Raw genomic sequence first — 12,857 nt, 5'->3', positions numbered from 1 at the left:
TGGTTTTGGTTCAGAACCCCCAGTAATAACTGCAGTGGATATGTCCACGCATGAGTACGTACAATCGTCTGAAGGGTCCCCTGGAATAGCAGATCTGCCTCCCAGTCACATTCACACGGCAGTGTCTGGAAGTTAGGGCTCCTCAGTGGCTTTTGCCAAGAGGCCCCAATTCTTTGCCATGTGAACTTCTTAACATTAAATTAGCAATAATCGCGCCTCGGATAAACCTCATTGGCTACGATACTGCCACTGCGCAAAGCTAAACTTCTTAACGTTAAAAACACAACCATCACTGGTCCTTAATAAATATCTACTGTAAGCATTATACAAGCACCACATTGGCATATTGGTATTTAAATAAAAAGTTTTACGATGCTTTGTTTTTAATGTAGATTTATATTTTTAAAGCCTAAAAAGCTTTAAGAGAGAACTGTGGGGGTAAACTCAAACAAATTATTAGTTTCATATACCCATGATATTCTCTTAAAACTGCTTGTATATTTTATACTTCTCTTGACTGTTACCTGTTTATGGCTACTTTTGTATAACTTCACTTGCTTTCTGCTCTGTCATATTTTGTGAAAGTGTGAAAGAATCTGAGTTTATTAATCCCAAATAGGTTGGGAATGTCTGGCAACCAGATGCAATAGAACTTCTTCAGGAACTGCTTTCAAAGAGAGAGGTGGAAATTCACATTGTGGTAATTTATATTCAAAGCATATATTGTTGATTTAAGTTATTGGCCATAAACTGTTGTAGGTAACATAATTAGAGAAATGTTTTTATGATGAACAGTTTTCCTATATGAATATAGCTTATTAACATGGAAAAGTTACAACTTTGGTTTCTAGGCTTGATTTAAATCTAATTTTGAGCAAGTTTGTGAGAACTGTCATAAGCACTAAAGTCAGTAATCTGAAAGATTCTTTATTAACAACTTAATAAGGAGCAATATCAAAGAATTGGAGATGTTTATAAATATATGTAGTAGTTCTCAGGATGTGACCATGTGTTTAGCACTATGTTCAGTGCAGGTCCTCAAAGACCTCATCTAATTAGTGAAACAACTAGATCTAAGACACAAACCTAAAAACTTCACACTACAAAGTGACATGCCAAGAGACGAGTGACTGGTAAAAAGAGTAAATGTTCTAGGAATTTAGAGACAGACAGTGAGGTAGCCCTTAAAGAAAAGTTGAGAAAGTTCTTCTGACCAGGGGAATGGAATTTGTAAGTTGGCATAGAGAGACAGAACTGGGCACGGCAGTTAGGAAATAGCATAACTGTTTGGCTAGAATCATGGAGGTTTTGTGAGGAGAAGTAGTGGTGAATCAGCGGAGCCCCGTTAGAGGTTTCTGAGCAGTGAAGTAATGAGATTACTCTGCAACTGTGTTTGAGGATTCCAGTAGGAAGATACAAACACCGTCAGGAAGGTGTTTCTGTATGAAAGGTGGTTGAGTATAGGGTGGTAAAGACTTAACAAGAGCCGCACACCGCTTCTATAAGACAGTACAGAGCTGATGTCGGAACCAAGAGCCCGCTCTCGTTACTCACAGCCCTTCTGGAAAATCATGGCAGTAAGGTAGAGATCAGCATTTCTTAGTTTATCAAGGTAGCTTTCTTTGCTGCTTAGCTTCACACAGGAGAACAATTCATAGGACACCCAAGGCTGCTTAAATTGTCAGAAACCACGAATGTGCACGCCCACAGCCCTTACCGCCGTACCTAACCTTACCGAGACTTGTGTGTGCTAAGAAATACTGCCTGCCTGCCTGTTCTGTGCTGAACTCTGTTCTCAGCCTGGAGGCACAACAATGGACTGAATAGTCAGATTTCTCCCTTGGGGAGCTTCCATTTCAGTGGTGGGAAACAAAATTTAAAAACGTAACCTAGAAGGTATATTAGATTGTGGTAAGTGCTAGGAAGAAAACAAAGCAGGAAGGGCTGATGGGGAAAGTGTGGCGGGGGAGGAGGTAACATTTTAAATACAGTGGTCAAGGAAGACCTCACTGCAAAAAAATGAGATGTGAGTAAAGATTCTGAAACGGTGAGAGGACAAACCAGGAGGGCCCTGGAGAACAGTGCAGCGAGGGAGCAAGCCCGGAGCGACCGAGGGCTGCCAGGGGCCCCCGGCTGCAGCGGGCGCAGCGAGGCGGGAAAGAATTGGAGACGGGCGAGAGATGTGGGACAGCTTCAGCTGTAAGGACTGACATGATCTGCCTTTAACGTTCTAGTATTTTCACTCTGCTGTGCTGAGAAAAGCTAGAGAGTAGAACAGATAGGCGCCGGGATCTGCTGGAAGGCAATCCCCGGAACTCAGAGAGACAGGCAGGAGTCTGGACTAAGGTGGTCCCAAGGGAAGATGATGAGAAATGATCAGCCTGTCCACTGCGTCCCTAACTCTAAGTGGCTTAGGAATTTAAAGTCATTATCAGAGCTCCTTCTAGACCGTCACTCATGTCTTCTGATTCTGCCATTTTTAGATTTTTAACAAAACTTCATTTCTTTATCTCTGAACATACTTTTTCTTTCTCCTCCTACTTACTGTAAATTATTAGTATTATTTTTAATAGAAATACATTTTACAGAAGCTATAATAGTAGAATCACTGTGTTATAAACTGCCAAAAGACCAGGAAGAAAATTTTATGAAATGAGCCACTAGTCAAACTGGTAATAATGTGATTGTCAGAACTCCAACTTCCATTATTTGCCTGCTATAAAATTTGAATCTTCAAACAGACTTTATTTTTATAGTAATAATCTTTATTGAACTTAAACAGGAATTACCTGAAAACCCGTGGGGGAAACCATCAGTTCATCTCTATTTTGATGGAATGTCACTTTCTTATTTTATGGTATACCATAAATATTGTACTTCTGAGCATTCTGAAGAGATATTGAAAGAAGTAAGTGAGCTGTTTTTCTATAAGAACCTAAGTTATTAAAAAAAAATTCTGGATAAAATGTGTTTTGCCTTGCACTTCAAGTCTCCAATATCTTTGTGTTTGACATGTTAGGAGAGTATAGAGAATTTTTAAATTATTTGTTGAGAAAGCAATATACTACGTCATGCTTTATATATGTCCTAAAGAAGACTTTAATTACGTTAAGATTCATTTCATGTTTCTGTATCTTCATACCTAGTGAAAAACCATATATTATCTAATGTTTTATATATATGCTGTTTGAACATATATATAAAAATCTTAGTAGAATTCGCTACCAGAAAAGGATTCTCTCCCCAGATAAGTTTTTTTCCTTTTATTTGACGTTTTAACATTTCCCCCATTTTGCTTTCTAACAGGAAACTCAGAGCTGGATTTTAAGCTTAGCTTCAAGAAATAGCCCTTTCCAGTTTTCCAGTGCTTCTGTTTTTTATATTTTAAAAAATAGCCTATTATAGTTATGTTTTCACATTGCAAGATGCCGTAAACACTTAGTAGCAATAGGGAATCATCATAAATAGTAACATTAATGTTTTACATAGCAAGTTATTTTTTATTTCTAGACTTACAGTTCACTTGTTAGGTTTTTAAATACTCATTTTTGTGACAAGACACAACCAAATATTGAATGTTTAGTTCAGTATAGAAAACTATTTCTCTCACATAGAAATGTGATATTACTTTGTACATGTAATTCTCACTGCCAGCTTTTTCTTTTGAGCAGAGGGGTGTGTATGGTATGTGTATGTGTGTGCATGTGTATTTGTACTCGTGTTTGTATGAAAGGTGTTCTTCTGTTAAACTGGTTTTATAAAGATTACTGAGCCCCTCCCTTACAGGTGTACTCTACAGAGTGAACATTTAAAAGACGAGGTAAGAACTCCTTTCTGCAGTTGGCCCTTGAACATCACAGCTTCGAACTGCATGGGTCCACTTATATGTAGACTTTTTTTTTTTTTTACAGTACTATAAATGTATTTTCTTTATTATTTTCTTAATAACATTTTCTCTAGCTTACTTTATTGTAAGAATACAGTAGTGTTCATCAACTCTTTGGATTATTGGTAAGCCTCTGGTCAAAAGTTAGGTTTTGGGGAGTCAAAAGTTATATGTGGATTTTCAACTGTGTATGGGGGGAGGGTGGATGCTCCTAACCCTCATGTTGTTCAAGGGTAGCTGTGATTACCATTGACGTGTATTTAACATGATTTTGATGATTCTTATTGTTGCACTACGAAGATTACTCAGAACATTAGATTTTCCCATAGTTAACCTAAAATAACTACATGAATGCCAACAAGAACATGCACCCAGTTTTTGTGGGGACAAAATATGAAAGTGCCTTAAAAATATTGTATAGTTGAAGATGGTTTATTTATTAACAATATAGTTGAAGATGGTTTATTAACAATATTTTGTTATTTCAGAAACTTACAGGTTACGATAAAAAGTACGAGGACAAAAGATGGGAAATAAGATTTGAGGTAAGTTTCAATCCAAACATTTTGGAAACTTTGGATACTTCATCAATACAGAGGATCTAATATAAGATCAGGAAGTAAGCATTTTCTTTTATAACAGCTTTATAGAGATATAACTTACATAGTACAAAACTCACCATATTAAAATGTACAATGCAGTGGTTTTTAGTATATTCAGAGTTGTGTAGTCATTACAGCTACTTAATTCCACAGCATTTCATCATCCCAGAAAGAAACGCTGTACCAACAGGGGTCACTTCCCATTTTTCCACTTTCCTAGTCTCCTGGAGAGCAGTAATCTGTCTCTCTGGATTTTCTTATTCTGGACATTTTACATAAAGAGAATCACAGAATATGTAGCCCTTTATAACACAGTTCCTTTCATTAGAATAACATTTTTAAGTTTCATTCATATGGCAGTATGTATCCTTCTTACTGATGAATAATTTTACACTCTATGATATACTACATTTTGTTTATCCATTCATCTCTTGATGGATAGTTGGGTTTCCACCTTTTTGCAATTGTGAATAAAGCTGTGAACATTTGCGTGCAAGTTTTTATGTGGACATCAGTTTTCACTTCTCTTGGGTATGGACTTGATTCCTACCAGTGGAATTGCTGAGTCATATAGTGATTCTCTTTACCATTTTAAGGAACTATGAGACTGTTTTCCAAAGGGGATGCACCATTTTACTCTTACACTAGGAATCTCCAAGGTTCCATTTTTTCCCCCATATCCTTATCAACACTTGTGACCTGACTTTTTCACAGCCATCCTAGGATAGGTGTGAAGTGGTATTTCATTGTGATTTTGATTTGCTTTTCTCTGCTGACTGATGATGGTGAGCATCTTTTCATGTGCTCTTTTTTTGGCCATTTGTATATTTTCTTTGAAGAAATCTCTGTTCAAATACTCTTCCTGGGATTTGACACCAAAAGCAAAGCCAACAAACACAAAATTAAACAAGTGGGTGGGATTACATCACACCAGGGAGCTCAGCACAGCAGGAGAAACCATCAGCAAAGTAAAAAGGCCACCTATAGAATGGAAGAAATATTTGAAAATCAAATATCTGATAAGGCATAATATCCAAAATATATAAAAACTTATACAACTCAATTGTTGAAAAGGTGCTCAACATCACTAATCATCAGGGAAACACAGATCAAAACCACAATGAGGTGTCACCTCACACATGTTAGAATGGCTGTCACTGAAAGGACAAAAGACAAAAGTGCTGGTGAGCATGTGCAGAAAAGGAAACCCTTGTGCACCATTGATGGGTGTGTCCATTGGTACAACCACTATGGAAAACAGTATGGAGTTTCCTCAAAAAATTACACATGGAACTGTCATTGTCAATTTCACTTCTAGGCATATGTGCAAAGGAAATAAAATCAGTCTCGAAATGTCTGCTGTGCCCGTGTGTCCATTGCAGCATTATTTACAGTGGCCAATACGTGGAAACAGCCTCAGTGTCCATCAGGGGATGAGTGGGTAAAGGTGTGAGATGTGTGTGAGGCTGCGTGTCTGTACACACTGGGTGTGGGGTGTGTGTGAGGCTGCATGTCTGTATACACTGGGTGTGGGGTGAGTGTGTGAGGCTGTGTGTCTGTACACACTGGATGTGGGGTGTGTGTGAGGCTGTGTACACACTGGGTGTGGGGTGTGTGTGTGAGGCTGTGTGTCTGTACACACTGGGTGTGGGGTGTGTGTGTGAGGCTGTGTGTCTGTACACACTGGAAAAGTATTCTGTTTGGCCATGAAAAGGAACTCCTGCCATTATGACAACATATGTGGACATTATGTAAAGTGAAATAGGTCAAAAATACTGTATAATCTCACTAATACATGGAATCTAAAAAAAATCTGAACTCAGATCCAGCAGATTGTTGGTTGCCAGGGGTAAGAGATGAAGAGTGGGGGAAATGCATGAAGGAAGTCAAAGGATACAAACTTCAAGTTGTAAGTCCTAGGGTTGTAATGTACAACATGGTGATTATAGTTAACAACACTGTTGTATATTTGAAAGTTGCTAAGAGAATTGATATTAAATGTTTTCATCAGAAAAAAGTTTTATAGGGGCACCTGGGTGGCTCAGTCAGTTAAGTGTCTGACTTTGGCTCAGGTAATGATCTCACGGTTCGTGAGTTCGAGCCCCGCGTTGGGCTCTGTGCTGACAGCTCAGAGCCTGGAGCCTGCTTTGGATTCTGTGTCTCCCTCTCTCTCTGACCCTCCCCTGATCTCTCTCTCTCTCTCTCACTCTCACACACACCCACACACACACACACACACACACACATTCTCTCTCTCTCTCTCTCCATATCTCTCTCTCTCTTTCCCTCTCTCCCTCTCCCCGTCTCTCTCAGAAATAAAAACATTAAAAAAAAAAAAAGAAAGTTTTATAACTACTATGAGGTTATTGGTGTGAACTAACCTTTTGTGGTGGTCATTTCAAAGTGTACACATGTATTAAATAATTATGTTGTATACCTTGCACTAGTACAGTGTTCTATGTCAATTATATTTCAATAAACCAGAAAAGATAGAAAATAAAAGTAAAAAAAGAATTTTTAAATCCCCTGCCCATTTTTAGTTGCGTTGTTTTTGTTGAATTGTAAGAGTTCTTTATATATTCTATATATAAGTTCCTTATCAGAAATATGATTTGCACATATTTCCTCCCATTTTGTGGATTGTCTTTTCACTTTCTTAATCATGTCCTTTAAAGCACCAACCTTTTTAATCTTGGTGAAATCTTTTTCTTTTTTCATTTGTGCTTTTTGATGCAGGAAGAATTTTAATGAAGGTTTCATTATTTATAAGTAGTTTTATTTCTATGATTATAAAAATAGCAAACTTATTGTAAAGTGCTTTTTAACAAATCAGTAAAATTTAGCAGTTGTAGTCACTTTTGCTGAACTCTACTAAGTGGTTCAGATGGGTTTTGTTCTATTTTGCCACGGGTTTGGAAATGTTAAATATTAATAAATCTACAAATTTGAATGTGATTATTTTATTTTTTATGCTAATTACCATATTACAATCTCTGAAAGCTTTCTTTTTAAAAAAAAAAAAAACCAAAATTTTATAATATTTTTGCTCTTAACAACTGCTGGCTGCCAGGATCCTCTTGGGAATCACATAAGTTTTTATTTTTGATTATGCTTTTTTAGAGTTTAAAGACCGCACACTTTCTTTTTGATGATTTTAACTTGAATCTTCCTTTGGCATTTCATGTATTATTTTAGTTTTTATTATAAAGTACTTACTCTAAAAATAAATACTGTAGAAATGTGAATAGAAAAAAAGTTCCCCTTTCTACACGTCAAATATCCTAGTCCCACTAAGCAGTGACAATTACCATTAAGTGTTTGTTAGCCAATCTTCTAGAGGTTTGTATGTATATGTAAATATGTACACATAAATAAACATGAGTTTTTTTAACAAAAAAGTTTTAATTGGGGTAACAAAAAAGTGCTGAAGATCTTTACTCACATTTTGGTTTTAAAACAAAATTATTTTGTGGTATTCATTATCTAAGAGAGCTTGCTTTCTGCTAATTGAAAATTAATTGGCACTGTAATGAATGTATTGGATTTCTGTAATAGTTATTCTGAAATCTGGGTTTGTGGTGCCCTAGGAATTGCTCTTGTCAGAAACAGAGACTCCTGTTTTACCACCGTATCTGCCTTCATTGCTGCCTCCCCCAGGAGAACTCTACGCAGTCCAAGTTAAGCACATTGTCTCACCTGATGAGGTGTGTAGCCTGGACGGTCAGTGGTTGGTCAGAGAGAGAAAAGGAACAGACCATCTTGGTCTTAAACTCCAGGGTTCACTCTTCCCACTTCCTTCTTCCTGATCTTAAATAGTTGAAAATTGGTGACCTCCAGTTTGCACACTGTGTCCTTTCCTCTTCAGATCTTTGTTAAAAAAGCAAGTGTTTCATAAGCACTTGCTGGGTTTCCAGTGTTGTGTTGCTTTAGTCATGTTTATATAAACATTTAGATTTTTAAGGCAGAACTGCTTCCACCTATGAAATCTTAAACATCTCATTTCCTTGGCTTCTTCCTACACTGAACTCTAGATGCTCTTTACCCTGCTCTGTTTTCCCAGGCCATTTATCATCATCTAACATACTATGTCCCTTTCTTACTGTGATTGTCTGCTTTACCCTACTAGAATGTAGTCCATGAAGACTGGGATTTTTGCCTGATTTGGTCACAGACATGTTCCCAGAACCTGGAATACTGCCTGATATATAATAGGCACTCAACAAATATTGACTGAAAAAATAAGTGCACTAAAGAAAATTCAATTACATGCCCTTGCCTGAGAGGAAAGAAGTGACAAATTAAGTAGCACAGGCTGTTCCTTCAGCTGTTTTGCATAGTAAACCATTCTTTCACAGACAAGTGGAGAATTGGCTATATACTTCCATCAGAGAAAATACTAGTGTACAACTGCTGTTGGCTTTTATAATTTCTTTTCCTATTATTTATTTCTGCATAACAAATTACCCCAAACGTAGCTTAAAACAAAAGCCACATGAGACTCAGAAATCCAAGAGCTAATTAATTAGTTACTGGCTCAGGATCTCTCACGGACAGGCTGTCAAGAGGTTGGTAGAAATGGCACTGCAGGACCCACTCCCAAAAAGACTCTCGTGGATGCCATCTGGAAGGCTCAGTTCTTTGCCCTGTGGGCCTCCTCACTGGCTTGCCGAGAACATGGCTGCATGCCACCCTGAGAAGAGGCATAGGGAGGGCACACGACCAGGACAGGTGATCTCATCCCAGCAGTAACTTATCACTTCTGGCACATCACATTCTTTTGGTCACAAAGATCAACTCTGGCATGATATAGGAGAGGAATGTTCAAGGGATCATCAAGGCCCTTGTTGGAGGCAGTTACCACAATAATTTTGCCCATATAAATGAATACTAAAAATTACAGAAGTTGAAAGTTTTTTCCTTCCCTTTCCCCCACTTAGGTGTATATTTGCCTTGATTCTGTAGAAAGTTGTAATCTGTTTAACCAGCACAGTGACACAGATGACAGTGGAGTTAGCTGGGAATATGAGTCTGAAAGCCTTAATGAAGCACTGAGGAGGTTTAATAAGAATGTGGAGACATACCCTCCTCTGACGGACTTTAGAACAGGTATGCTAAATTTTCTGAGTATAATAGGCTTCTTAATAAAATTGTTGTTTTGTTTTAATGGACTTTTGAGGTTGGGCTATTTCTGATGTTAACTGATACTTGTATACACTTTTATAAGTACAGTCCCTGCATCCGCAGGATGCTCTGTAGGTCTTTTTCATTTTCTAAAAGAGTGAAGTAAAAGAGGGGATGTAACTGTCTTGGGGCATTTCCACTTTCCAGAACTCTGTGTACATTGGAAAATTGACTGCATAAAGATGATTTTTCTAAGCCTGAGGTTCTGCCATTAGCTCAACTTGTGAAAGTTGTCATTCAGACCTAAATGACAGTAATTTTAATTACAAACCACCCAAGCTGATAATTTTTAAGTAGGGTATGGGAGTTCAGATTGTGTCCTGTCCTGTCAGGGTAAGTCAAATAGTGCTGTATCTTGTTCTTCTAATCCATTCCTACCCATCTTTATTATATATGTGATTCTTTTATGAAGGAAATGCATCTCATTACTGCTGTTGACAATTTCTGAAAACCAAGAGTGGCATCTATACATTTTTATCAGTATGTGGTACAGAGATGTGTTTTTTCTTAGTATTTTGTGTATATCGGAGGATATGCTAACGCAAAGGAAAACATCAGCCTAAAATCTTGCCTGATGTTACTCAGTGAGATTTTAATTGGGTGTGACTTCTGTTTGGCTGATAAGCAGCACTTGCTGTTCCTTCTGTTCTTCCCCTAAACTGTATAGCGGTTTCCGTGCCTGCTCAGCTGTCCCCCCCCAGAGAAGGTGCGCTGCCCGCACCCTGCCCGGCCCCCGGCCCCCCATGCCTGCTACTCCTTTTTTAAAAAGCACTGTGGGTTGGGACCCTCTGTACTGCAGTGACACCAGCAATTAGAAGGGCACCGTGCTCACAAGCATTTGTTGAATGAGAAATAAATTCTTGATTGTTTGTTCTTATAAACTCAAATTTATAGCCTGGAAGAAATAATTCCTTCCTCTAAAGGAAATTCTTATCTAAAGGAAAGTCACAGAAACATACTGTATGTAATGTGATCATTCATGGCGCTATACAAATATTGTGTTTTCTGTATTTTATTCATCAGTAAAAGTTTTTAAATATGCACATGTACAAGTTGATTTATAGGTAAATGCCTATTAAAAAGTTGTTTTGTAGGTTAACATGACAACTAGGTTGGTTGGGTTTTTTTTAATTCTATTTTGAGAGGAAACTTCAGCCATGTTTTTAAGGCTGGAAATAGTAAAAGTTGGAAGGACTGCTACCAGTGATTCAGTCAACGGCGTGTTATGCAGGCCGCTCTACAGGGGCTTCTTCGCTGTCTTACTGATCGTCTTCTCTGCAGACTCAAGAAACTGTTTGTAACTCTTTACCAAAAGTCTTTATACATTAGAGTCCTGTAGTATTTAAATACCATTTGCCCACAGCTACACTTTTGTGGAAATTATGTAGAAGACATTGGGATAATATAAAGAAAGATAAGGGTGGAAATAGAGGAAGACAGGAGTCTGAAGTGTGCTCTGTCTACTCTGAAATCTAAAGGTGTATGAAGAGAAGGGAAGTACCTACTATACTAATTTTTCCAGAGTTTTACTCAGGCATAGCATTCATTCATTGATGAGCAGATTTTTTACTGAGCAATATGGTACCTGGAACCATATTAGGAGTACAAATATAGTTCTGCACATAAGAACGAGAGAGCTTGCTGAGAGGGGTATGAAAACTCAGTATGAAAAGAACAGCTTACATTAAAGGTGTGTTCACAGTGCCATAAGGATCACAGAGAAACCAATGGTTAGGGGTAGTCAGGGCTTTATAAGTCATGTTGAAGCTGATCCTCGAAAGAGAGGTTTATCCTAAAAGGGGGTGTAGGAGTACATTCCACATAAGGGGAACAGCCATGACTAAAGTAGAAGCTCAGGAGATTCTAGTTAGGTAACATTTGAGAATATATGGTAGGAGATGGTTGGGAGTAGATTGTGAAGAACTGGTACAAGGACTTGATATTGCAGGTGGTTATAATGCTGTTGAAGAATTATAAACAAGGGCAGTTGAATTCTTTAAATTTAATTCTGCTGGTTTTCCACAGAATGGACTGGAGGAGGACAAAATCGAAAGAAGGAAGAGCAGAAAACATTTGTGGAAGATGATGGCTCAAATGAAAAGATATTTGGGGAATCTAAGATGCAAGGGCAGGGCAGGGATGGTCTAAGCCGTGGGCAGAGGAGGCAGGAACTATGAGGACGGAGAAGTGCCTGTGTCTTCAGGGTTCACGGCATAGGAAGTAACAGAACCAAGTGTGGAGACCAGAAGCAGCAACAAGCAGGATCCAACCTATGAGAAACTGTTGAGTGTTTAATTCTGAATGATGGGCTTATGGTGTTTACATTTTCTTCGTACTTTTCTGTGTTAAGAACAAATTTTTTAAAGAAAATACAAAGTAATTGTGATTTTTTTTTTCTTTTTTCTGTCTTTCCAGAAATGCCTTGCCTTGCTGAATATGATGATGGCTTATGGTACAGAGCAAAGATTGTGTCTGTTAAAGACTTTAATCCTCTAGCTTTCCTGGTGCAATTTGTTGATTATGGATCAACTGAAAAGCTGACAATAAACAGGTTTGGTTTTTTTTTTTTTTAAATCAGTTGAATTAGAATTCTTAGAGGTTTCTATAATAATTATTGGAAAAGTTGTGGTTCTTTAAAAAAACTATTTTTAAAGGTATTAGGATTTTAAAAATCTATAAGTCTCTTTATTGTGGTAAAATATAATAAACTTTGCCACTTTAGCCATTTTTAAGTATGCATTTATTTGGTGTTAAGTACATTCAGTGTGTTGTGAATCTAATGCCACTGTCTATTTTCAGGACATTTTCCTAATCCCAAACAGAAATTCTGTACCCACTAAACAATAACTCTCCATTCCTTTTCTTTAGCCACTGGTAACCTTTATTCTACTTTCTGTCTTTGTGAATTTGCCCTATTTTAGATACCTTATAGAAGTACTATCATAGAGTATTTGTCCCTTTCTCTCTGGTTTATTTTACTTAGGATAATGTTTTCAGGGCATATTCAATTATAGCATGTATCAGAATTTCATTATTTTTATGGCTAAATAATACTCCTTCAATGTACGTACCACATTTTGTTTATTCATCTGTTAATGGGCACTTGGGCTGCTTCCATCCTGTGGCTATTGTGAATAATGCTGCTATGAACAGTGACACACAAGTAGTTATTTGAGTCCCTGCCTTAT

At 37.6% G+C, this 12,857-nt stretch overlaps 1 protein-coding gene and 1 pseudogene across 1 annotated transcript in view; one reads left to right on the top strand and one right to left on the bottom strand.

Moving 5' to 3' along the window:
* Positions 1 to 12,857, top strand: part of RNF17 (ring finger protein 17) — a 117,561-nt gene that overhangs the window by 97,711 nt on the left and 6,993 nt on the right. Inside the window, exons 29-34 of the mRNA XM_077774698.1 lie at positions 620 to 700; positions 2,783 to 2,908; positions 4,375 to 4,431; positions 8,076 to 8,192; positions 9,426 to 9,594; positions 12,085 to 12,220. Of these exons, the coding sequence (XP_077630824.1) occupies positions 620 to 700; positions 2,783 to 2,908; positions 4,375 to 4,431; positions 8,076 to 8,192; positions 9,426 to 9,594; positions 12,085 to 12,220 (686 nt within the window). The remainder of the gene's footprint in view (positions 1 to 619; positions 701 to 2,782; positions 2,909 to 4,374; positions 4,432 to 8,075; positions 8,193 to 9,425; positions 9,595 to 12,084; positions 12,221 to 12,857) is intronic.
* Positions 195 to 261, bottom strand: LOC144240424 (U4 spliceosomal RNA; annotated as a pseudogene).

The sequence above is a fragment of the Crocuta crocuta genome, unplaced genomic scaffold (assembly GCF_008692635.1).
Source record: "Crocuta crocuta isolate KB4526 unplaced genomic scaffold, BGI_CrCroc_1.0 scaffold277, whole genome shotgun sequence".
Classification (NCBI taxonomy): Eukaryota; Metazoa; Chordata; class Mammalia; order Carnivora; family Hyaenidae; genus Crocuta; species Crocuta crocuta.
The sequence above is the reverse complement of the archived record's forward strand: the minus strand, read 5'-3'. Positions and strand labels throughout refer to the sequence as shown.